This window comes from Rhinatrema bivittatum, chromosome 3 (genome assembly GCF_901001135.1).
Source record: "Rhinatrema bivittatum chromosome 3, aRhiBiv1.1, whole genome shotgun sequence".
Classification (NCBI taxonomy): domain Eukaryota; kingdom Metazoa; phylum Chordata; class Amphibia; order Gymnophiona; family Rhinatrematidae; genus Rhinatrema; species Rhinatrema bivittatum.
In genome coordinates this window covers 297,361,646-297,388,568 of record NC_042617.1, presented here as the reverse complement: position 1 = coordinate 297,388,568, position 26,923 = coordinate 297,361,646, and the positions used below count along the sequence as shown (strand labels likewise).

At 48.8% G+C, this 26,923-nt stretch overlaps 1 protein-coding gene across 1 annotated transcript in view; it reads left to right on the top strand.

Moving 5' to 3' along the window:
* The first annotated feature begins 22,569 nt into the window (after positions 1 to 22,569).
* The window catches only part of GPD1 (glycerol-3-phosphate dehydrogenase 1), a 31,944-nt gene continuing 27,590 nt past the window's right edge, over positions 22,570 to 26,923 (top strand). The window contains exons 1-2 of the mRNA XM_029595014.1: positions 22,570 to 22,727; positions 25,821 to 25,998. Coding sequence (XP_029450874.1) covers positions 22,684 to 22,727; positions 25,821 to 25,998 — 222 coding nt within the window. The 5' untranslated portion in view covers positions 22,570 to 22,683. The remainder of the gene's footprint in view (positions 22,728 to 25,820; positions 25,999 to 26,923) is intronic.

Genomic DNA, 26,923 nt, shown 5'->3' with positions numbered 1-26,923 from the left:
AGCACAAAGAATATGTAAGGAACACTTGCGTTTTCTTTGGTTGGTTGTTCTACTATATATATATATATATATATATATATATATATATATATATATATATATATACACAACTGTGTATATATATATATATATATATATATATATATATATATATATATACACAGTTGTGCTCGTAAGCAGGGCCGGCGGAACCGCTAGGCCTGTGCCTAGGGCGCCGAGATTTAGGGGGCGCCAGGCAGCAGAATTTTGAAAGGGCAAAAAGTGCCCCTTCAAAATTCTGCTCAGCCTCCCCCTGCCTCCCCCCCGTCGTGCCACCCTCCCGATGCCTCCCTGGTGGTCCAGCGGAGGGCCCAGGAGCGATCTGCCGCTCCCGGGGCCTCGGCTGCCACTAACCAAAATGGCGCCGGTGGCCTTCCGCCCCTACCATGTGACAGGGGCCAGCCAATGGCACCGGTAGCCCCTGTCGCATGGTAGAGGCTGAAGGCCACTGGCGCCATTTTCATTAGTGGCTGCCGACGACCTGGGAGCGGCAGATCGCTCCAGGACTCCCTGCTGGACCAGGTGTTTTGTGAGGTGTTTTTTTTTGGGGGGGGGGGGGAGTGGTGGCATGTGGTCCCTTCCCCTGGAGTTTGGGCTGGGGGGGGGCGGCATAAGGCTGAAGGTGCCTAGGGCGCACAATCCCCTGGCACCGGCCCTGCTCATAAGTTTACATACTCCTGGCAGAATTTGTAAGATGTGTAGCATTTTAAGAAAACATGATCAAACAAAACATCTGTTATTTTTAATATTTTAAAATAAACTATTATGCATCACAGAATAGCACAATTGTTTAAACCATAGTAATAAAGGAAATAATAAAATGGTCCTGTACAAAAGTTTGCATACCCTTAGTTCTAATTTCTTGTATTGCCCCCTTTTGCATGAATGATGTCTTGCAGTCTTTGGTGATAGCTGTGAATGAGGCCCTTTATTTTCTCATGTTGTAAAGCTGCCCATTCCTCTTGGCAAAAAGCCTCCAGATCTTGTAAATTCTTTGGTTGTCTAGCATGAGCTGCATGTTTGAGTCCCCAAAGTGGCTCAGTGATGCTGAGGTCAGGAGACTGTGAAGGCCACTCCAGAACCTTCACTTTCTTCTGCTGCAGCCACTGAAGGGTCGACTTGGCTTTGTTTTGGATCATTGTCATGTTGGAAAGTCCAAGTGTACCCCATGTGCATCTTTCTGGGTGATGAATGCCAATTCTCCAGTATTTTCTGATAAGATGCTGCATTCATCCTGCCATCAATTTTTACTAAATTCCCTGTGCCACTGTAGCTCACCCACCACCATCCCCCAAAAAAACACAGCAGAGATCCACCTCCATGCTTCACGGTAGGGATGGTGTGCTTCAACACCACTTTGTTTCAGAGAAGCCTGTATTTCAGTAGAAGTTGCTTGTGAGTTTTTCTTTACAACCTGAAAAATTCTCCCTGCAGTTGTCTGAAATCTTTCTTGGTCTTCTAATTTTCCACTTCTTGATCAGTTTGAACAGTACTGATTGGCATTTTCAAATCTTTGGATATCTTTTTATATCCTTTTCCCAATTTATAAAGTTGAACTACTTTAGCAGATCTTTTGACAGTTCTTTTGCTTTCCCCATGCTTCAGTAACCGCCAAAGTCAGTGCAGCCCTGGATGAAATGCACAAGAGTTTCTTGAAAGCTAAGAAACTCATTGACTATTTCTACGAAGACTAATTACAATAATACAAACAAATTGAGGCATTAATGCCTGTCTGCAGTTTCTGGTTTGTTTGTATGTTATATTTGTAGGGGGAATATTAGTGAGGCACATAGTACACTCTAGTTCACACTAATTACAATGAAACAAGGCACAGGTGTGCATACCTTCCCTTCATTGCCATCTCAACCTGTGTGTGTCAACTTCCTAAATATTCAAGGGTATGCACACTTTTGAACAGGACCTCTTTATTATTTCCCTTATTGCTATGGTTTGTTTAATGATTGTGCTATTCTGTGATGCATAACAGTTTAATTTGAAACATTAAAAATAAGATGTTTTGTCTGATCACTCATGTTTTCTTAAAATGCTTCACATCTTACAAATTCTGCCAGGGTGGGTGTGTGTGTGTGTGTGTACACACACGCGCACCAATATATACAGAGTTTTTTGGGTTTTCTTTCAAGTATATTTGGTGCATTCCATATCTGTGTCCCACAATTTCACCGAAGGGCTGCAAAATCTGACCCTTGCTATTGGGGTTGGGGAGGTGACTGGCAGGATGTGCATTGGTAATTCCTTCCTCCTATGCTGATCCAGCTGGCGTGGATGAGTGTGCAGGGGAGATGGTCACATCCTATGATGCAGCTGCTCACCACCATCGTCACCTCCTGCTGGTCTAATCTGGATGGGGAAGGGGAGGGGGGAACTAAAAAGCTGAGGCATCAGAATGTGTGTGTGAGAGGGCTGGGGAGATTAGTATGTACATGTGGATTGGTACTTGGGATGGGGAGATGAGAGGAAACAAGGGTTGATAGAGTGGGGCTGTAACTGGGGGAGAGATTTCGGCCTCCTCCTCCCCCAAGATCTCGGAATATCTGTCCTCTTAGTCTTGAGCCTTCCTCCTCCTCCCATCCCTGAACCTCTTCCTACCCATCCCATAGATGAACTACCTTTCCTCTTCATCTATACCTGAGATCACCCACCCATAAAACTCCAAAAAGAACAAAATAAATTATATAGACAAAGCAAGGTTGGAAAACTCCTTTATTTTTATGATGGAAAATTAACATGGTTTAATATGCAAAAGTATTCAGCTTTATGAAGTTTTGCTGCAGAATTTGTCACAAGAAATTCTGTGGTAGTTTGTCTACCTCTCAATTTCCACACAAAGCTAGGGGCTGTGCATATAATTACAGGCTTGCATTCAATTGCTGATCCTGTTTATGCCCCAGATCAGTCCAGATTCCTGGGTTTTGCCTCCCTGCCAGCAGATGGAGACAGAGAAAGTTTCACTGACACTGCATATAACCTAGTGTGCCATCTGCAGTCCTTCGGCATTTCTCTGTCTCTGGTAGATGATGCAAAACCTGCAGTCTGGAGTATATTAAAAAAAAATAGAAAGATGAAGACAGAATTTTGACAGAGTCCTCCCAGGAGGTTGTTAGGTCCTGGTGGGGCCATCCCTCCTGGTTGAGGCAGGTGAGCAGGGAGGGTTGGTGACCCTTGGTGTATTTCTGCCCAGAGAGAGCTCTGAAATCTGGTGGTGCTGGATCTCTCATGCCTCTCTCCCTCTCAAGCACTGAATTCCAGTGGAGCCGGATCCCTCATGCCTTTCTTCCTCCCTGCTTGGCTGTGCTGTCTGTGATGGCTCCAGAAGCAAAGACTACTGACAGGGAAGTATTTTGTTTCCTTTATTAAAATAAATAAATAAATAAAAATTGGTTAGAGCCGGGATTATGGAGGCAGCCTTTCCAGCTGAGGAGCTGATTTCTAGGCAGTCTGCCAAAGGGAGATAGTCTCAACCAGCGACTAGAGGCTGAGCACGGGAGGATTTAACAGGCCAACTGCCAAGCGCTTCTGCTCAACTTGTAAGGCCAGGAACGAGCAATATAGGTCCAGCAGCATCATGGCAAGTGGGCTCGCTCAGAGCAAATGATTTATTTTATTGAATATTGGGGGGGAAAACCCACAGCTCTGGTATATTTGCACCTGCTAGAGGCAGGAACAGGAGTTTTTCTGCGTCTTGTTTAATTGTTACACTCTGTAATTTCTCTCGCCACTTTATTTCACACACAGCGGGAGGAGGCGTGTGTTTGCTTTGTACCCGTTACAAGGAAAACATTCACACTTAGTGGGAGAGGAGTGTGTTAAGCTACGGTTGTGCACGCAAGCAAAATGTATTTTCGCCGTGATGGTGCGTACTCCCACTGAAGGTGGGAAGTGCCTAGGGTGCCAGGCCTGTCTGTCACACTCAGTGTAGGCTGGGTAGTGTAGTGCCTGTGTACCCACTCTTTGGAGCGGAGAATGGAGAGAGGAGGTTGGTGACAGTTATGTCGGCGCCATGTTGCAAGGGAAGATCTAGCGGCTTCTGTTAACGGGATTTTTCTCATATCGTCAAGGCTGGAGCAGGAGGAAGAGTCCCAGGGCCAGAGTGAGATTCCTGCTATAATTTTCGCACCCAGTTGAAGCAGAATGGCAGGGTCTGCAGGGCAGGTTCGGCGCCTCTGGTCATTACCTGCAGGAGAAAGTTAGTTCCTTGTAGGGTATTCCCCACTCAGCTGCCATAGGCTGGTAGGGGGGAAATTGTGCTTTCTAAATCTGTCTCCTGGTAAGAAGCGGTGTTCCCTGTACGTACCAGGATCAGTCCAGACAGTGGGTTATGTCCCCCGTCCAGCAGATGGAGTCAGACCAAGCTTCGGAGGGTGTTGCCTTAAGTACTAGCGCACCCTCTACAGGAGTTCAGTATATCTCTGACTCCAGCAGATGAGAGTAGGGGAATCTGGAGTTTCCCCCTTCTGACAGGCTTTCTTAATCTTTATTTGACTTCATTTCTGTTTCTTGCTGGGCTGGATCAAGTTTCTTGTTAAAGTTTATGCAAAAAAAAAAATAAATAAAAGGTTGATTGGTGGGAGGTCCGACCGAGGGCTTGCAGGCAGGGCTGCTTCCACTCTCCGTTTTTCCTCCTGCCTCCTCCTTTCCTGTGCTTCTGTGTTGACAGGGTAAGTTTAAGAAGTTTGTGGTTTTCTCTCCCGTTTTTTGTTCCTGACAGGGAGTTTTTTAGGTAACACTGCGGGGAAAGCTGGTGGTGCCAGCCTCTTCCCCTCCCTTCCTCACCTCTTACCGCTGTTGCTCCCGCGGCCCCGAGACGAATCGCTTTCCCCGGGGCTGCTGCAGTAGGGAGGTTTCATTCCCCTACTGCCTCCTTAGGACACTGGAGCACAGCAGGGTATTTCCCTGCACCTCGCAGTTCCTGCATCTTTGCCAGCGCGTTTTCACTCCGCCCCCCTCCCCCGGCTTCTCCATGCCGCGGCCGGCCCGCTGCTCTGCCTGTGGAGAGCCGGGGGCTAGAATTTCGCGTGAGGGCATTTGTTCCAGGTGCCTCCCTGGTGGGGAGGGCACCTCTGGACCGTGGAGGACCTTAGCTCGATCTTCAGTGCGACCCGATTCTCGGGGGTCGGCCCCCCCGCCGTTTTCGGCGGGAACGGTGGCCATTTTGGAAGCTGCTACACAGCCTTTCCAACTGACAGGGAAGGAAGGAGAAGATTCTGATGGTGTGGAACCGCCGATTCTGGCTCCGATTGGGACCTCAGGAACTCAGAGCCCCCCGGTTGTGCCTCTCTCAGCCCCCCCCCCCCCCCCCCCCCCCGGGGTCCCCCACCATTTTCTCTGGAGTTTATTTTATTAATGCACAACGCTTATCTTCAGCGCCTGGAGGTCCCAACGGGGCTCAGTCCGGATCCGCCTCCTGCCAAGGTTCCACGTATGACAGTGCTACCCCAGGGGACCCGGGATGCGGATGGGGGGAGGCGGGGTCCCCTCCTGGTGCGTCAGGGACCCATCGGGCACCGATTCCCAGCGGGAGTACGGATCCCTACCCGGTTCCAGGGGGTGCTTCGCCTCCCTCTCCGGATGACCCAGCCCTGGAGGCACAGCTTGAGTGTGATGATCCGAGGGTCATGCGTATCTTTCGGAAGGAGGAATTGCAGGCCCTCATTCCTATGATTCTTCAGGAGCTAGATCTTGATCCTCCACCTGAACCTCCAGCACCGCCTGTTCCGGTGGTCACCTCCTCGTCCAAGCAGGGAGATCCTCTTTTGGCTGGGCTGTGTCCTCTCGCCAAGGCGTTTCCCACACATCCGACTTTTCTGCAGCTGCTGGCGAGGGAGTGGGACTCGCCCGAGACATCCCTCAAGGTCGGGCGAGCCATGGAAAAGTTATATCCACTTCCGGAGGATTTCCTGGAGTTGATCAAAGTCCCAAAGGTGGACTCAGTGGTGTCGGTCGTAACCAAAAGGACGACGATCCCGGTGACAGGGGGCACTGCCCTGCGGGATACGCAGGATAGAAAATTGGAGGTCTACCTCAAGCGAGTTTTTGAAGTATCAGCCTTGGGAATTCGTGCCGCTGCCTGTTGCTCCTTGGCGCAGAGAGCAAGTCTGCGCTGGGTACAGCAGCTCCTCACATCTCAGGATTTGCCACCGGAGGAGGCTCAGCAGGCGGACCGTCTGGAATCCGCCATTGCATATGGAACGGACGCTCTTTACGACCTGTTCCGCGTCTTGGCTAGGTCCATGGTCTCCCTGGTTTCCGCCAAGCGTCTCCTATGGCTCCGCAACTGGGCGGCAGATACTTCCTCCAAGTCCAGCCTGGGCTCGCTACCTTTCAAGGGCAGGTATCTCTTCGGGGAGGACCTTGACCAGCTCATCAAGTCGCTGGGGGAGAATCCTGTAAATAGGTTGCCAGAAGACCGGCGGCGGAACTCCAGGTCCTTTACGCCCAACAGGACTCGTTACCGAGGGTCAACAGCGTCGCTACCGCGGGTACAGACAGCAGGGTCAAGGGCCCAGGTACCCCATCCTCCAGGTCCCAGTCCTGGCAGCGTTCCTTTCGTGGCCGCCGTCCCGCGAGGGATGGTTCGGGCCAGGGGAGTTCATCCAAGTCTGCCCAAAGATGCCGAAGCAGCCCACTCCTCGATTCCTCGGATCGGGGGACGGATTTCTCGCTTCTACGAGGAGTGGGTGCGCATCACCTCAGACCAATGGGTCCTCGACATTATAAGGAACGGCTACGCTTTGGAGTTTGCCAGATGTCCACGGGACAGATTTCTCTTCTCTCCGTGCGGCTCCGCGCTCAAGAGGTTGGCAGTGCAACACACCTTGGACAGACTCTTGAGCCTCTGGGCCATCGCGCCCGTCCCCTTCGGAGAGGTGGGCTCGGGCCACTATTCCATTTACTTCGTCGTACCCAAAAAGGACGGCTCCTTCCGTCCAATCCTGGACCTCAAGGAGATCAACAAGTCTTTACGGATCCCCTGCTTCTGCATGGAAACTCTGCGGTCAGTGATTGCGGCGGTTCACCAAGGGGAGTTTTTAGCCTCTCTCGATCTGACAGAGGCTTATCTTCACGTCCTGATTCTCAAGGCGCACCGAAGGTTCCTACGCTTCAAAGTCCTGGATCGCCATTTCCAATTCCAAGCCCCTCCCCTTCGGGCTGGCGACAGCCCCGCGAACCTTCACAAAGATCATGGTGGTAGTCGCGGCGGCTCTGCGACGAGAGGGAATTCTGGTCCATCCATACCTGGACGATTGGCTCATCAGAGCGAAGTCTTTCTCTCAGGGGTTGATGGCGGTTTCCAGAGTGGTGCATTTCCTCCAGTCCTTGGGCTGGGTAGTGAATTTTGCCAAGAGCTCCCTCACGCCTTCGCAGCAGTTGGACTTCCTGGGAGCACACTTCGATACACTTCAGGGCAAGGTCTTCTTACGTCAGGACAGAGCACAATCCCTACGAGAGCAGGTTCAGCTGGTTACCACAACCCACGTCTTGGGACTACCTGCAGCTCCTGGGAACCATGGCCTCCACGATCGACCTTGTCCCATGGGCTTTTGCGCATCTTCGCCCGTTGCAAGCTGCTCTTCTGTCTCGCTGGAAGCCGGTCTCCCGGTACTACGACGTGGTGCTGTCCCTTCCTCAGGCAGCCAGGGAAAGCCTGACCTGGTGGCTGGAGCCGTGTCACCTAGCCCAGGGTACCTCGCTGGAAACACCGCATTGGGTGGTGGTTACCACCGATGCCAGCCTATCCGGATGGGGGGTGGTTTGCCAACTACAATCAGCGCAGGGTCGGTGGACAACGGAACAGGCATCCTGGCTGATAAATCACCTGGAAACGAGGGCGGTGCGCCTGGCGCTCATGCACTTCTTGCCACTGATTCGGAATCGAGCAGTACGGGTCCTGTCGGACAATGCGACGGCAGTGGCATACATCAATCGCCAGGGGGGCACAAGGTGCCGGCACATGTCCATCGAAGCCTCTCGCCTCTTGGCGTGGGCGGAAAAGCACCTAGTGCGTCTAGCAGTGTCACACATCGCAGGCGTAGACAACATTCAAGCCGACTATCTGAGTCGTCAGCACCTGGATCCCGGGGAGTGGTCCCTCTCCGACGCCATGCACCTCCTCAGGAGCCGCTGGGGGGCCCCACGGCTGGATCTCATGGCCACGGCTCTCAATGCCAAAGCTCCCCGGTTCTTCAGCCGTCGGCGGGAGCAAGGGGCGGAAAGAGTAGACGCCCTAGTGCTCCCTTGGCCGGAACACATTCTTTTGTACGTCTTTCCCCCTTGGCCCCTAGTGGGCAAGGTCCTGCGGAGAATAGAGCGTCATCGGGGGCCCGTCATCCTGGTGGCGCCCGAGTGGCCTCAGCGTCCTTGGTTCACGGATCTGCTCCACCTCGCAGTGGAGCGCCCGATTCGTCTAAGTCATCTCCCTCGATTGCTTCATCAAGGTCCAGTATTTTTCAACCAGGCAGAACGCTTTTGTCTTGCGGCCTGGCTTTTGAACGGCGTCGTCTCCGGCGAAAAGGATACCCGGAGGCTGTAGTGTCTATTCTTTTGAAGGCTAGAAAGACCTCGACGTCGGCAACCTACGTGCGGGTCTGGAAGGTGTTTGAGACCTGGTGCACCGAGCGTGAGATTCATACCTCTGGGGCCTCTATCACTCAGATTCTGGCGTTTCTTCAGGGCGGTTTGGATAAAGGGCTAGCCTACAACTCTCTACGGGTGCAGGTGGCTGCCCTGGGCTCGCTTCTTCAGTACACGGACCACTCTTCTCTCCTAGGACAACCGGATGTCGCCCGTTTTCTCAAGGGAGTTAAGCATGTGCGGCCCCCGCTCAGGGATCCTTTTCCTTCGTGGAGTCTTAATCTGGCGCTCCGCTCATTTGCGGGTCCTCCTTTCGAGCCTATCTCCAGGGCATCCATTAAAGACCTCACGCTCAAGACTGTTTTCCTAGTAGCCATCACTTCGGCTCGCCGCATCTCGAAGCTACAGGCACTCTCCTGCAGGGAACCTTATCTTCGGTTCTCCGAATCTGGGGTCTCGCTACGTACGGTGCCCTCCTTTCTACCAAAGGTCGTTTCATCGTTCCACCTGAATCAGATGGTGGAGCTGCCGTCTTTCCCAGTGGGAGAATCTGGTCAGCTTCGTGCTCTGGATGTCAAGAGGATTATCATTCGATACCTGGAGGTAACGAACGAATTTCGGATTTCTGATCACTTATTTGTCCTGTGGTCCGGCCCGAGGAAAGGTTCCTCGGCTTCTAAAACAACGATCGCCCGATGGTTAAAGGAAGCCATCGCTTCAGCTTATATAGGGTCGGGTCGCGACCTGCCACGGGGAATCAAGGCACATTCGCTCCGTGCGCAAGCTGCATCCTGGGCAGAGCTACAGTCTGTTTCCCCGCAGGAGATCTGTCGGGCAGCGACTTGGAAGTCACTGCATACCTTCGCACGTCATTACAGACTTCATCTCCTGCCTTCGTCCGCCGGATATTTTGGGGACAGGGTGATTCGAGCAGGGCTTACTAGGCCCCACCCAGTGTAGGGAAGCTTTGGGACATCCCACTGTCTGGACTGATCCTGGTACGTACAGGGAAAAGAATATTACTACTTACCCGATAATTTTTGTTCCTGTAGTACCAAGGATCAGTCCAGACGCCCACCGCTGGTTCTCTGCTCGATATTGCTATCATTCTGACTGTATGTGCGGGTTCTCTTTTCTGTTGTTGCTCATTGCAGACCCTACCTTTTGTTCAATTTCGGGGTCTGTGGGCTAGTTCAATCTGCAAGTTCGGTTATGGCTAGTTGCCTTGTTCAAGTTCATTGTGGTATTGTTCTTACACTTGATCCAGCCTCATTCTGTTCTGGCTTTGATATTCTATATACTGAACTCCTGTAGAGGGTGCGCTAGTACTTAAGGCAACACCCTCCGAAGCTTGGTCTGACTCCATCTGCTGGACGGGGGACATAACCCACTGTCTGGACTGATCCTTGGTACTACAGGAACGAAAATTATCGGGTAAGTAGTAATTTTCTTATGGGCCGGCACTCATGTAGACATTTCTTGAGGTGGGCGCACGCGTGCATGGGTATTCCCTGTACCTACCCAAATCAGTCCAGACTCCTGGGATTTGCCTCCCCTCCAGCAGATGGAGACAGAGAAGGTTTTACTGACCCTTAAGCCGAGGTGCCACCTGCAGTCTTCATTATTTCTCTGTCTCCAGCAGATGGTGGAGGTGCAAAGCCTGCAGTCTAACTTAAACTAAAAAAACAAAACAGGTAAGTCAGAGTTTATACTTGTCATCAGTGGCATCCCAGAGGGTAACTAGGTCCTGATGGGGCCATCCCCTCTGGTTCTCGAAGCAGACGAGCAGGGGGTCTGGGACCCTTATAGCTCACAGACTTCTTGACGCTGGCCAAGGTTGAAACCCGGGAGTCCCGGATCACTCACAGTGAGGGACCAGCGGAGCCTACTTGCCTGTCTAAGGGAAGTACCTATAAAAAAAAAAAAAAAAGTTCAGTGCACAGAGGCAATCAGGCAGCCGGGGTTTGATTAGAGTCAGCAAGTATCTGTTCCTGTGCTGATCGCTCCTATCTCCAGTGGCTCCTGCTAAGCGGCTCTCTTCCTCCCATTGCCCTGCATTGCAGCCGGCTCGGTTCGCTTTCCATGCCGCATGGAGCGGTTTGTATCACCTGTGAGGACACGCAGTCGTGTCTCGCGCAACGGTCTCAGCTCCCGATGCTTCCCCACTGGGGAGGGTCCTTCGGGGAGTAGGGCAGGGGGAGGATGATGGCTCACCATGAGCCTGGGAGGCTCTTGTCGATGCGGCTGACCTCCGATGATCCATTCCCGCTGAGCGCAGGAACGGTGGCCATCTTGGCCATGTTCAACGCTCCTGTGCAGGCCACGGAGGGGGGCAGGGATTTCCCTCCCCCTTTATCTTTGGAGGTGGGGACCTCCGGGGGAGGTCCAGAGGCTGAGGAGGACTCCGGGGGGACTCTGCCTCTTCTTCAGAATCTGTGCTTTTGCTTCACAACGCCTATAAGGCCAGAAAGGCTGCGCATCGCAGGTCTGGGAAGGCGGCCCTGGTCAGGCCCCTGAAGAGACGCAGGACTTCCGCAGATATTGGGGCACCTAGAGTCAGGCGACTCCTGAGAGCCTTGGTGTGCCGGCTGCTATGGATAGCTCTTTGGCCAATTCAGACAAGGATGGTGGCCAGGGGCTGGATCCTCAGAATGCAGGGCCGGAGGCAGTTGATCAGGACCCAGATTAGACACTGTCACGGAGCACTTCAGTCAAAAGAGGTACCCTAAGTTGGTGCGATTGTTTCGCAAGGAAGAGCTGAGCCCATTCCAGCAGTTCTGGAGGAGCTGGGCATAGAGGTCCCTCGGGAAGATTCCGACTTGGGAGCAGTGGATCCAGTCATGGTTGGTCTCTGAAGTCCAGCAAAATCTTTTCCTTTCCATGGGTCAGTTAGCGCTCTCCTGTTCAGGGAGTGGGCTACTCCGGATACAGGTTTGAAGGTCAGCAGGGCTATGGATAGGTTGTATCCATTGCTGGAAGAAGAGCTTGACCTTCTCAAGGTTCTGAAAGTGGATGCCTCGGTCTCCACAGTCACCAAGAAGATGACCATTACGGTCACTGGAACGGTTGCTCTAAAAGAATCTTCAGGAACGGTAGTTGGAAGTGCACCTCAAGAGAAGATATTTGAGGTGTCTGCCTTTGGTGCTCGGGCGGCTATGTGTAGCAGTTTTATGTTACGAGCAGGGCTTCGATGGGTACAACAATTGCAAATGGACAAGTCTTTGTCTGAGTCTGAGGCTTTACAGGCTGAGCAGCTGGAGGCTATTGTGGAGTACAGTGCGAATGCTTTGTATGACTTCTCAGATCCTCTTCCAGGACCACTCTCCCCTTCGGTCTGGCGACTGTGCTTACCAAGGTCATGGTCGGTCTTGGCCCGGCACCTTCTCTGGCTGAGGAATTGGTCCGCTGATGTTTCTTCTAAGTCAAAGTTGGGATCTTTGCCCTTTAAAGGAAAATTGCTCTTTGGGAAAGACCTAGAGGAGTTGATGAAGTCCCTTGGTGAGAATAAGTTCCATAAGTTGGCAGAAGAGAGACCAAAAGGAAAGAACTTCCTTCCTTCTCACCCCCGCTTCAAGGGAAATTGAAGATTTTGGGCGCTCAGGCCCTCTGGAACGACGCCGAGATATTTCTCTGGTAGGCAGCAGTCCTGGAATCAGTCCTTTCGAGGACATCGTCCTGGAAGAGATGGCCTCTCCCAGGGTGGAAGTGGGGCCAAATCCTCTCAGTGAGGCAAGGCTGGTCCACTCTTTGGTACCAAAGCTAGGGGGCCATCTAGCTCTGTTTTACAAGTAGTGGACCAGGATCACATCGGACCAGTGGGTCCTAAGTATGATAAAACAAGGTTACACTTTAGAATTTGCTAGATTAAGAGACTGGTTTTTGGTATCCCCATGTTCATACCAGGAAAAGAAACTTACAGTAAGAGAAGCTGTGTGATAGCTGTGGCAGGTGGGAGCCATTGTTCCCTTTCCCCCAGGCAAGCAAGGAACAGGTCGCTATTCCATCTATTTCATCATTCCCAAGAAAGAGGGCACGTTCCGCTCGATCCTGGATTTAAAGAAGGTGAACATGTCTCTGAGGGTTCCTCGGTTCTGGATGGAGACTCTACGATTGGTGATTGTGGCGGTACACAAGGGGGAGTACTTGGCGTCCCTGGATTTGACCGAAGCATTCCTGCACATAGGCATCCGACCAGATCATCAGATTTTTGAGGTTCATGATTCTGGGGGAACATTTTCAATTTTGCACTCTCCCCTTCGGTCTGGCAACTGTGCTTACCAAGGTCATGGTTGTGGTAGCTGCGCTCTCCGAAGAGAGAGAGTCCTGGTCCACCATTATTGGATGATTGGTTGATCCGGGCGAAGTTGGAATCCCTTTGCCAGAGGGCAGTGGATTTGGTTCTCTGACACCTCAGATCTCTGGGGTGGATCGTCATGTGGCCAAAAGTCATCTGATTCCTTCCCAAAGTTTGGAATTCCTGGGGGCGCATTTCGACACGAAGGCGGGAAAAGTGTTCTTCACTGAGGAGCGGATTTCCAAGCTACATCAGGGCATGGATCTCGATCTCCCGATCTGGACGATCATTACCACTGATGCCAGTCTTTTTGGCTGGGATGCTATATGTCAGAGACAGTCTGTGCAAGGCTGGAGGTCACCAGAGGAAGCATCCTGGTCCATCAATCGTCTAGAGGCCAAGGTGGTGCATTTGGCCCTGATGGTGTTTCTCCCCCTGGTGAGGGGCAGGCTGGTAGGAGTATTGTTGGACAATGTGACAACGGTAACTTACATCAATCGGCAGGGGGTACCAAGAGTTGGGCAGTAGCTCAGGAGGCCAGTCTTTTGGTCGATTGGGCAGAGCAACATCTGGAGCGCTTGGCAGCTTCGCACACTGCAGGCTCAGACAATGTGCAAGCAGATTTTCTAAGCTGACAGCAGCTAGACCCCAGGGAGTGGTAGCTGTTGGAGGCAGCAATGTGTCTCATCAGTCATCGGTGGGGTGCCCCGTGTGTAGACTTGATAGCGACTTCACAAAATGCCAAGGCTCCAAATTTCTTCAGTCTAAGAGAAAGAGGAGCAGAAGGTGTAGATTCGTTAGTCCTGCCTTGGCCGACGTCCTACTGTATGTTTCTTCCTTGGCCCTTGGTGGGCAAGGTCCTACAGCAAATAGAGATTCATCTGGGCAAAGTGATTCTCGTAGCTCCAGAGTGGCCGAGTTGCCCCTGGTTTGCAGACTTAGTCAACCTAGCAGTGGATGGGCCATTGAGGCTCACTCACTTGCCAAATCTTCTGCATCAAGGGCCTGTCTGTTTCCATCAGGCAGATCAATTTTGTCTAGCGGCTTGGCTTTTGAGAAGCGGCATTTGAAAGACAAAGGTTATTCGGACGCGGTAGTCACTACCCTCTTGCAATCTAGGAAGACCTCCACTTCTCTCGGCCATGCGAGAATCTGGAGGGTTTTTGAGACCTGGTGAACAAATGGATCCTAGACTAGCTGTGGTGGGGCATATTTTGGCCTTTCTCCAGGATGGTTTAGTCAAAGGGTTATCCTTTAATTCACTCAGAGTTTAGGTGGTGGTGTTAGGCTGTCTGCGAGGTAAGGTTTGTGGAATTGCTCTTTTGGCTCATCCAGTTGTTGTACATTTTCTTCGGGGAGTGAAGCATTTATGCCCTCCGGTCCAGCAGCCGTGTCCTTCCTGGAGTCTGAATGTGGTTTTAAAGAACATGTGCGCACCTCCCTTCGAACCTTTGAGGCATGCAACTAAGAAGGATTTCATCTTGAAAGTGGTTTTCTTGGTGGATATCTGTTTGGCTCATAAAATTTCCGAACTTCAGGCTTTATCCTGCAGGGAGCCCTTTTTGAGAATCTCAGACGACAGGGTTTGTTTGCGGACAGTTCCTTCCTTTCTTCCCAAGGTGATATTGTCTTTTCATTTAAATCAATTGGTAGAACTCCTGTCCTTCTCAAATTTGGATCCTTTGGAGCCGTGCTCTAGAGACTTATGACATTTAGACGTAAAGCATGCATTGATGCAGTATCTGGGGATCACCAACAGTTTCCACATGTCAGATCATCTTTTTGTTCTGTGGGGTGATGACAAAAAGGGGCATAAGGCGTCAAAAGCCAACATTGTGCGGTGGTTGAAAGAAACTATTAGTTCAGCGTATATCTGTCAGCATCGCGTGGTTCCAGAGGGGCTTCGGGGAAAATTCTACTTGTTCTAAGTCGGCCGCCTGGGCTGAGTATCAGCTGGTTTTTCAGCAGGAGATCTGCATAGCGGCTAATTGGAAGTTTTTGCACACTTTCACCAGACATTATCGTTTGGATGTCCAGGCTCCAGAGGCATGGGGCTTTTGTGAAAGTGTGCTTCAAGTGGGACTCTCTGTCCCACCCTGTCTAGGGAAGCTTTGGTACATCCCAGGAGTCTGGACTGATCTGGGTATGTACAGGGAAAGGAAAATTGGTTCTTACCTGCTAATTTTTGTTCCTGTAGTACCACAGATCAGTCCAGAGTCCCGCCCTCTGAAGAATATGGGTAGTTGGGAAAGAGTCCGCTCAGTTTTTTTCTTTTCTGTACTCTCTCTGAAGAATGGCAGAGGTTTTGTTAGTCCTACACGGGGTTTTTGTGTGGACGCAGTTTCATTTTTAAGGTTCTCCCAGGACAAGCAGGATGGTAGTCCTCACGAAACCCGCCCGCCACCATTTGTTGGGTTCGTTACCATTTTCTTATTTTATTTTTCGCTCGTACTTTTTGCTACAGCTGAGACTGAAGGGGGATCCCTGGTGGCTACAGGGTTAGTGGCATGCTGGGCATGCTCAGTGTGCCATTCAAAGTTCTAGAAACTTTGACAAAAGTGTTCAGTGACATCTGAGGATGTCACCCATATGTGATGAATAACATCCTGCTGTCCTGGGAGAACACCTGTTACAGGTAAGCAACTCTGCTTTTTCCTTCTCCCCTCTGCTTGTTTGGGGGAGTCTAGTTGATTTGGTTGATTATATTTCTGGCTTGGGTACAGATTAATACTGAGGGACTGTAGGTGGCACCTTGGCTTAATTGGCAGTGTCAGTAAAACTTTCTCTGTCTCCATCTGCTGGAGGGGAGGCAAAGCCCAGGAGTCTGGACTGATCTGTGGTACTACAGGAACGAAAATTAGCAGGCAAGAACCAATTTTCCTTTTGTGCAGGTAAGGACGTGGCCTGGATTTGTGCGTGTAATGGAGCAGGTGCTTGTGTGTGTATGGCCGCAACCTAGACTTGATCACATTTTTGTGCGGGTACTTGTGTGTGGAAGTCTGCAGCCTAGGATATTTGTGTGCATCCTTGAGGGTGCACACATATATCCAGGCAGTGTTTGGTGTGCACACTGGAGTCTGCCCAGAACCAAAATTCAGGAGAGCTAGATGCAAGAGACGAACACATCTAGCTGCCTTGCTATCTGTGAGGTTTGCCGCCTGAGGGCAGTCCGGCCTTTGCTGTCTTTACTCCTGAGTCAGCACTATTTAGATGCTTAAGGTGGTTTGCTACTAGATTGACATGGGAGGTGAGGCACAACAATCAGTTCTCTTCCTTTGTATCCGATGGCAGAGGCATCCCTGAGACAGAGGTCAGAGAAGGCCAGATTTGGGCCTATGGGCCTCTATAGTTCCATTGTCTTTCTCAGAGATGGAATTTTTTTTTTCCTTTTTATGGGGCCTGCGGACTTTTCTGCAGGGGTGCCTGGTGAAGGCAAGGCAAGCTGCTAAGGAGGGCTCATGTGCTTGGGCCTCTCGCTTGTCAGCCACTGCGGGCAAACACCACAGGGAGGCTTTCTCTGAAGATGTTCAGGGGGCTGTGGATCATATGTCAGAGGATTCTGATAAGGATTTAACTCTCACCTCTAGTAAAGGGAGAAATTATACCTGGTTTGGAATTATTTCGGACTTAGACCCTGAAGTTGCTGGGGGTGGTGCTAGATACTTGCATTTTGGTTACCCTCCTCTGTCCAATTCGAGAGTTATTTGATCTTTAGTGGAGTTCCCTGGAGGCAAACTTTAAAAAGGGGAGTGCACTTTGGCAAGAGCACAGTTAAGGGTAGAAGCGTTGGTATGCATTGTTGCAAACCAGGTGGTTGGTTTTATATGTCTCTTAGGAACACAAGGAGGGGGGGGTTTCCGATGGTGGATCGGTGGTAGAACCGGTAGCTGCTTTTTTCCCCAATTCGGCTGTGGCTGGGTGCAGCTTCCATGATAGTGACTAGGCTCCAATTAGAGCTGCACAGTTGATTGACAGGCACTATTTCCAAGACCAGTCTGCTAAGGTTACCCTTTAAGGGTTCTCTTTTATTTGAGAGTAAGTTGGAGAAGTTGGCGACTAGATGGGGCGAATCCAAGGTTCCTTGATTGCAAGAGGACAAGATGGTGCCATTGTGTCCTTTTGGTGCGGAGGGCTGCCTCAGAGTTTCCTGTCTGTTTTGTCCTTACAGATGAGCAACTTCTCAAAAGTCTCGTCCCTTTAGATCTCAGTGCTTTTGACCTGAAAAGCTTTGCAAGGATGTAGGCTCCAGAGCATCTCTATCTTTGCATTAAAGGTGTGCGGGCTCACCTATTGGATTATGATTTGAAGGCCATAAGTCCTGTTCTCAGATCACAAGAAAATTTGGCACTATTCCATCTATTTTGTTTGTTCCCAAGAAGGAAGAAAGTACCTTTTGGCCTATCTTGAATAGGATGGGAGTTAATCAACTTTTGAGTATGACTTATTTCAGAATGGAAAATTTACATTCTGTAATAGGGATTATAAATGGGCGTTTCTCTTTCTACATATTCTGATTTGCTAGGAACATCATTCCCTATGCATTCAGGGGCATCATTATCCATTTCAGGCCCTGACCTTCAAGGGCATGGAGCGGCATTTCTGTGCAAGGCAGGCATTCTGGTCCATCCATATCTGGACGACAGGTTGATTCGGGCCACGTATATTGAAAAATCACTTGGCGTATCGCAAGAGCAGTTTATAGTCTCAGACACTAGAGTATTTTGGCGTGTGTTTCGATGTAGAGCAGGGCTGGGTGCTTCTCAGTGTGAGGACTTTGTAGCAACCATTCCTGGGGCTGGAATTGTCTCGGGATGAGGGCCGCCTGCCCAGGATGAGACTGTGCTCAGCCAGAACCCTGCCTTTGAGATCCCAATGAGCCTTCATTCTGGTGAAATTGCTTATTGTCTCGAAAGTCAGCATGAGTGGGAAAAGATCTTCTGCCTTTTGGCTACGATGTCATATAGTATGACTTTTCTGCAGGAGGGTTCGGTCAAGGATCTGTCCTTTAACTCTCTGAGAGTGCAGGTAGAAGCCTTGAGCTGTCTTTGAGTACAATGAAGGGATATCCTCTGTCAATGCATTTGGATGTGTTGCATTTTTATTTGGGGAGCGAAGAGTTTGCATCCTCCGGTGAGACCTTTTTGTGCTGCTGAGTGGTCTAGAGAGGCTCAAAGAAAGGATGTAAGGCATTAGAGTCCATTATTGTGCATTGGCTGAAGAGGAGATTGGCTTGGCCTATATTTGTAGGGGTCAGCCTGTGCCTCAAGGGTTGAGGGCTCACTCACGCGACTCATTCTTAGGCAGGGTGGCTGCTTGCAAATTGTTACATGCTTTCACCAAATATTATTGGTTGGATGTCTGGGCTCCGGATTCCATGTGTTTTGGTGAGTGTTCTATGAGCGGGACTCTTAAGTCCCACCCAGTTTGAGGGAGCTTAGGTACATCGCAAGAGTCTGGACTAATCTGGGGCATGAACAGGAAAGGAAAATTGGTTCTTACCTGATGATTTTTGTTTCTGGAATATCACAGATCAGTCCAGAGACCCACCCATTGGGGAAGAAGAGTCCGCTCGTACTGATGAGTTGTATATAATGCAATGTGGGGGATCCAGTGCTGTTTTCCTTTGGTTTCTTGGGCAGAATTTCAATATTGTATTCGCCCTCCTCCTACGTGTTGTGGGAGTTTGGGTTCAGGATTCTTAGTGTTGTTTTGGGAATTATCTTGGCTTGGGTACAGGTTAATACTGAGGGACTTTAGGTGGCACACTAGGTTATATGCACTGCAGTGATAGTAAACTTTCTCTGTCTCCATCTGCTGGCAGGGAGGCAAATCGCAGGAGTCTGGACTGATCTGTGGTATTTCTGGAACAAAAATTAGCAGGTAAAAACTAATTTCCTTTAATCTTGGTCTGCTGCATTCATATTTGCATTGGGGTTTTTGTAAGTGGACTGTGACCTAAAATGACCAGCACAGTTGCACCTCTGTTTTAACCTGTTAATGGGGCTTGCCTTTCAAAAGTTCCTCATAGTTTGTAATAGAAACAGGCTGATTTCAGCTACTCAACTAAATATTCAAACAAGTTACCATGACCATTTCTGTGTGGGCAAATAAGTTATTGCTGCTTCCTGACCTTACCTTTTCTACCTCGTTCCCTGCTGAGACACTGACTGGGTACTGCTGATGCTTCCCCTGTGGGACATCATCTGTATCGGCTGCATTGCCTTTCCCACACCAGGCCAGGGGTCTCTGCTGACTCTTTGCCTGGATTATAAACAGAGGCATGTTTCTAGCAATATATTTAAAGAAAATAATCATTCTTTGCCTTATAATTGGGTTGATATGGTGGTACTGAGTTTAGCATTCTTGATTTGCAGTCCTTTTGCATTTTCAGCAAAGTAGAGTGGATCTTGCCTTGTTTGTTCAGGTTCCGGAAGGATTTTAGTATTTTGGCTTGTTGGAGTTACCTCCTGCCACTCCCTACTTTCAGCTGAACAAAAGTTGTGTAAATTAGATTTAGAGGGGGGGAGGCTTTTATTTTATTTTTCCTGATAATTTATCAGTGTGTTATATCTAAAATGAAAACAGGAGAAAAATCTGTGAAAAAATGATTCCTCAGTTTATTTTGTAGGACAGAAGCTAGGATAGTAAAAATGGTGTGTATAAGAACATAAGAACATGCCACACTGGGTCAGACCAAGGATCCATCAAGCCTAGCATCCTGTTTCCAACAGTGGCCAATCCAGGCCATAAGAACCTGGCAAGTACCCAAAAACTAAGTCTATTCCATGTTACCATTGCTAGTAATAGCAGTGGCTATTTTCTAAGTCAACTTAATTAATAGCAGGTAATGGACTTCTCCTCCAAGAACTTATCCAATCCTTTTTTAAACACAGCTATACTAACTGCACTAACCACATCCTCTGGCAACAAATTCCAGAGTTTAATTGTGCGTTGATTAAAAAAGAACTTTCTCCGATTAGTTTTAAATGTGCCACATGCTAACTTCATGGAGTGCCCCCTAGTCTTTCTATTATCCGAAAGAGTAAATAACCGATTCACATCTACCCGTTCTAGACCTCTCATGATTTTAAACACCTCTATCATATCCCCCCTCAGCCGTCTCTTCTCCAAGCTGAAAAGTCCTAACCTCTTTAGTCTTTCCTCATAGGGGAGCTGTTCCATTCCCCTTATCATTTTGGTAGCCCTTCTCTGTACCTTCTCCATCGCAATTATATCTTTTTTTGAGATGCGGCGACCAGAATTGTGTGCGGTCTCACCATGGAGCGATACAGAGGCATTATGACATTTTCTGTTTTATTCACCATTCCCTTTCTAATAATTCCCAACATTGTTTGCTTTTTTGACTGCCGCAGCACACTGAACCGACGATTTCAATGTGTTCACTGGGCAACAATGAAAGTGTTACTGACCTAAAAAGGTCCTACTCTGTAGTATCTTGATGTGCTGAACACAAATATGACCATGAAAAGTTTTTATTGGCTCTCGTTTTGAAGATATTTAATATAGTTCACTTTCTATGTTTAGTCATGTAAATTTATCCAGTAGGACTGTAAATTAGCCTAGAATGATGTAATATTGCATCATATTGTATAACACCATCATGTACACATCATCCAGAGTTTATTACATCATTTTCTGATGCAATGCAGTTCTACTGCCATGCTGCTGCTGAGTAAGCTGAAGTCAGCAGTGTACTATATGAAGCCCAGTCAGAAAGGGTGAGCATGTGAAATATTCATGCTGGCTGACTACTGCTGGACACTCCGCAGAGTTGCTCCCGAACAGGTGTACAAGAGACAAGCAAAGAAATCTAAGACGTAGTCTATGACTTCATTTTTCAAAAGGTATTAACCGTAGGTCTCCTACTATTGGCATACAATTCAAGATGTAATTATATTATTGCATATTACAAAAAAACTAGAGCCAATTTTGCATTTTCACAGTCACATTCGTGTTTAGCACATGGAAATGTATAAGAATTGACTAATTTCATTTCCGTAACTTGACTTTTGTGAAAATTTGTTGCCCAGTGCCTCCACTATGACGCCTAGATCTCTTTCTTGGGTTGTAGCACCTAATATGGAACCCAACATTGTGTAACTATAGCATGGGTTATTTTTCCCTATATGCATCACCTTGCACTTATCCACATTAAATTTCATCTGCCATTTCGATGCCCAATTTTCCAGTCTTACAAGGTTTTCCTGCAATTTATCACAATCTGCTTGTGATTTTAACTACTCTGAACAATTTTGTATCATCTGCAAATTTGATTACCTCACTCGTCGTATTTCTTTCCAGATCATTTATAAATATATTGAAAAAGTGTATGCTATTAAGCAGATTAGGGTCCTAAAAGTAGGGATTCCCCAACATTTTATGTAAAGGGTTACATAACTTTCAAACTTTGTCAGGGCTAATTGAAAGGGTGTGGTTTTTTTGTTTTCTTTTTTGTAATTTAATGACCCCTGGGGACCGGTGCCAGAGTATTTGGTGCCTTAGGTGAACCTTCGCTAATCCACATCCCTAAACTTACCTCCAGCGCAGAAACTTCCTCCTACCAGCAGCAGTAGCTCCAGCCCAACCTTCCTTTCTTTAGTGATATTGGTTCTGACACAGCTGCCCCTGTAGGTCTTATGCTGACATCATTTTGCCACCCCTAAAATGTTGGTGCTCTAGGCAATCACTTAGTTTGCCTAATGGAAGCACTGGCCCTGCTCCTCCCAGTTTCTCCTCTCTCCCCCTTCCCATTGTGTCCTTTTTTTTCACTTCTGCCCTCCTTCCAGCAGGGCATTTACCAGCAGAACTTGCACTGTAGTCTGTATGGGAAGCTTGTACCCTAGTTTTTGCTGTAGGCATAGTCCAGGCCCCCTCCTCTACAAGCTCCACTTCTTCTGGCGAAGGAGATGTGGGAAAGCTACACTTTTTTTTTTTTAACGGGTTAAAATAGATTTCAACCGATTTTAACTGATAGTGTCCCTGATTTTTGCAAAGGCGAAAATAGGTTTTAAACGAATGAGGAACCTTAATCATATTATAGTGGTAGAGGGACTCTGTTTTCTGGTAACTTGACAGCCCAACCTAGGTGGAGTCTGGTAGTAGAAATTGACAGCACCTTGCTCCTTTTCTGGCAGGGATGTCCTATGACCCCCGGGGTGCGGAGGCTTTAGGTCAGGCTTGGCTTTCCAGCACTTGGAATAGGAGTCGGGAAGAGGTCCTGCCATCCCCCTCGATCTTTGGACAAGTCACTTTTATCCGCACTGTGCCACGCAAGATATTTGATTTAATCTAACTTTCCCTATCAGCAAATTAATCGTTCATGCACTTTGGCACCTGTACTTCTGGCTGCCCTTTGGCCTCCTATAATAGTTTACTTATTAATACTCCATGGGCAGCAACTTAAAACTTTTTTTTTTTTTTTTTTTTTAAATCCCTTCTGGGCGGAGTCTTTTCTTCATCTTCCTTTGAAGGCAATAGGGTGGAAATAGACTTTCTGCAGAGAGCCACTCGGGTGCGTGTGGGCGGGGCCTATCAGCTAGGGTGGGCGGAGCCCTGCCCTCGAGGGCTTCCCTGAGGCGCTCGAAGTCCTGGAGCTGGTGGGCGGGGCTCTGCAGCCTGCTCGGACTCCGCAGGGTGGGGGGTGGCGGGAGTTGGATCCTCTCGGTGCACCTTCCCCCCTCCCCCCCCCTTTTCTCACTCCCGGCCGCCGCCGCCGCCGCGCAGAGCCGCAGGCTGCAATGGCTGCTCCTCGGAAAGTTTGTATCGTGGGCTCAGGAAACTGGTGAGTGTCCCTGGCGTGGAGAAGGGGGGGGGGGGGGGGGCCGAAGGTGCCGCTGGTGGAGACGATGTCCAGACCCGGGTTTATTTCTGCGGGTTTTAGTGGCACTGACTTGGGGGGAGGGGCTGGGCTGTCTTCTCCTGAAAACAGAGTGGGGAGCAGCTCCGGGTGCAGAAATAAAATCTCCAGTTATCTCCAACTTGCGAGCTCTGTTTGATAGTTGTCTGCCTGACGCAGAAGGCGCTTCTTTATTTCAAGCCAGTGAAGACCGGTAATGGTAAAATAAATAACGCTGTGCCCAGTTTACAGCAAACGGACGTTATTCCGTGTCCCGGGCTACCTGCAGGGAATCGAAAAAAAAACCAAACCACACAAACGTTTTAAAAACGTTTGTGTGTCAAATTTATCGACGTTTTCCTGAGCTTGTTCAAGTCCACGTCAGTTTTTTGTTTTTTTTTTGAATCTGGGGATGTCTGGCTTGGCCTCGTTTGCTCAGAACAATATATAAAAGACAGAAGCCTCGTTGTCTGCAGTCCAGCACTGCGGTTCCTTCCCCTCTGGCACATACATTTTGGCCCGTGCTGATGGTGATCGCTACCCACATCACTCCTTGCCTTTCACCCACCTCCCGTCGGTGCCTGGCGTTGCTGAGCGGCCAGTTCTTTACCCAATACTATTGATATTTAGGACGTTGTATGTTGTCATTTTTCCAAGCAGGATGTAATCGCCTTGAACAGTTCAATTACTTAGACACCCATAAGCAGCCACTTCTGGGGTGGAAGGTTTGGCTAATGGTTTTGATGCTGTTATGACAGTTTACAAAAGGGAGACAAGGGACCTGATTTACTAAGGCTTTTTTTTTTTTCTCATATTGTGTCTGACGGTAAAAGTTTAATGACTGTAAACTGTTCAGATACCTCAGATGTTGTGCAGTATATCAAATGCTATTAAACATTAAGCCCAAGGACAGAACATTTTGTTATTACTGTATTGGCCCAATTACAAGATGAGAGTTTTTGGAAAAGTACATTTCTAGAAACCTATTTTTTCTTATAATCGCAGCCAAGGGGAAAAGGCAGTATAGTCTGGTGGCAGCAGCATTCCAGTGGGGAAGAGGCAGAAAAGGTGAGATCTGGACCCAGACATACCCCAAATGTAAGAAGATTGCCTTATATTTGTGGTTATCTTAGGACTGGGCCAGTACAGTACTATCCCTGAACAGCTGCCTGATGCATAGGGAGATAACAGAGATCCTATGAGATCTAGTAACCATTACACTAAACCGGCCTTGTTCTTATCTGTTCCCTCCTCATGCCTTCCAATAGTCCCCTCCTATATCCCTGCATGAGTTTTGATTACTAAAGCCTCATGCCTCTTAAGGTGCAGGGAAAGGAGATTGTGCTGCTTGTCCTATGACAAAGGAAAAGGAGATCAGTGGCCCCAGGGTACAGTAGTATAAGGGAGGAGAACCCTTAGTTAATGTAAAGCTGCTTGTATCGCACCATGACTTGTACTTGTGATGTTTTCCCCTCTCCTGTCTGTCTTGAATGCTTGTTACTGCATTTTCTGCCCCATTCCAAGGTTCGGGATATACCATTAATTTTCATGATAGATTTTGTTCTAATACATTAAACCTTTATGCAAGTCTGGATATGCAGAGAAAGAGAGAGAATGGTTTCTCTGGCAGTGAAAGTGTTGGGTGGTTTAATTTTTGGCCTGGATACTTGTCTACTCAGAACTTTGTAAAGAAAGAATAATAAAAAAAAAACCAAAACCTCAGTGTCTGACGCAAACACAAAATGTTTTGTCCTGTATTAGTTTTCCTTGCGTCCTTCCCCTTTATTAGGGATGTGTTAGATCATTCGTTTCAGCGGTATGTGCATACCTTGTGGATTTACAGTACATGCATAAAATGGATAGTATGCGCATAACCCCTTATGGGAAATAACACAAGTTCTATAAGCCTACGAGGTTGCGCGTGCTGCCGAAACGAGTGACTTAATGAATGCACATCCCTACCCTTTACCCTGCATTAATGTTTCTTCCTTTTCGTCCTGCATTCCTCTGTAATCTGCATTAGTTCCTGCTGCTCCATCCCCTGTGTTCTTTGATCATCTTCCCCTATCCTGTCCCCTGCCTTCTGCTAGAAGTTCACTGTTCATTTGGGCAGAATTTGCCAACACTGTTAATGCATCATAGTTTGACTGTGGACAGAAGTCCCAACTGTCATTCATTGGCTGGTGAGCCATGACTACAAATGCTATAACCTGTGGGTTTGTTTTGGTAAAATGGATTAATCTCCCCTTGGGTCTATAGCATCTGCCTTGCTTTGGTCTCTCAGATTTGTTTACTATTTCACGGGCCAGGTAAAACAAGGAACGGAAATGGTTGATTCATCACCCTCGGTAAACGTGATTGGATTGTAGCTTTGTACCAAACTCGTTTGCTGCTACCATTGAACAGTGAGAGAGGAGCTGAAGGCAGTGAGATGGATGTGTGATGTGCTGGCTGTGTGTACTGTTTGGCAGCAGAAAATGGGGCCTTCCAGACCCTTCCGGTGAGCACAGGGGGGGGGGGGGGGGTGCTTTTTTCAGTCTGTAGCACTGGAAACGTCTTTCAGCAGGAAAGTTGTGAAAGACCATGTGATTAAGATTCAGCAATGGACTCCAAAAACTGAAAATATTTCATGGAGGAAGAATTGTGACTTGGGTGGGAAGGGAGGTGATCTCGGTAATCCAGAAATTACCCCCACCCCTCCAACTACTCTTGGAGGCCCGGGCATGATGTGTTTTTATTTTGTTTTCTACCACAGACCCTAGAGGTAGCTGCATGGGTGTTTAGAATTACAATGCATGTTATATACACACAAATTATTACTGTGGACACGAGCCTTTTTAAAGAAATCGATTTTCTGAAAGCGAGAGATGTTTTCAACATCATTGAATTGACTAATTTTGTAAAAAGCTCATTAACTAAAATGTGAGGAAAGTGATTGGCCAAGGTGAAGACTAAATTAGACCTGCATGCCAGAGGTCTTGGGGGTGGGGGCTTAGTGGAACGCTTTTCCCATGGGGCTCATTTCCCTTTGCCTTCCAGGGGGTCAGCGATTGCAAAAATTGTGGGCGAGAATGCAGCCAGCCTGCCCCAGTTTGACAGCACGGTGAAGATGTGGGTGTTTGAGGAGCTGGTTGGAGGGCGGAAACTCACAGAAATCATCAACACGGAGCATGAGAACGTCAAATACCTGCCTGGCCACAAGCTGCCCCCCAACGTGGTAAGGAGGGGGGGTAACGATCGCCTCTTCAGAAAGTGGACTCTTAGTAACCATCACCTCCCCTTTTGCGACAAATCTTACCTATAACAGTGGTCTTGTCTTTCCAAGAACTTTCCTGCAGTGTTCAGATTCTTTGCTACCAACCCCTTACTCTGCCTGTATTCTCCTGAAAAAAACTAAATGAGCTGTCTTGTCTAGCTGGAGACGAGCCTCTGAGTCTCCTGTTGGCCAGTACTGCCTGTTGCCTGGCTGCTGATTTAAATCACTCAGCAGTTGGGCGCTGGGCAGCAGCAGCAGAAGAGGGCCGGGCCCGAGGCATAGTTGCTCAGCACCCCCTCTTGTTGACCTAGACTGGTGCCATGGGGATTGGCAGGGGAAGAGGGGAAGGGACGTGAGAGAAATTTGAATTAGGGCAGTGAAAGAAGAGCTGGGGGGGAAGATCTGAGGGCACCAGCCAAGGCAGTGGTTCTCAAGCAGAGATCCATGGAAGCCCCTTTGGAGGGTACTGACCCCGCCCACCACCATTACCATGCAGGAGACTGAATTGCAGAGGGCATCTAGTCCCTCCCGTTGCATACATAAAGCGGTAACCTCGAGCAAGAGATCCTGCCGTATGCTGAGCTGGAGAAATAAGAGTTGTTCATCACTATTGCTGCACAGGAGAGGGGAGCTTGAGGCTTCTGTTACTAGCACAAGAAGAACAAGACAAGGCAGTAGGCTGTCGAACTAAAACAGAGACCATAGGCACTGTGGGGGCACGGTGAAAGTGTTGTGCTTTTTCTTTCCTCCTTCCTTCTGTCTCTCTGTGGCATGGGTTTCTTGAATGGAAATGCTTACATGGGGAAAGAGGAAGCAGCTGTGGAGACAGGAAGTGCAGCACTTTCACTGCCCCCCCCCCCCCCCCGGGTGCCTGATGTCTACTGAC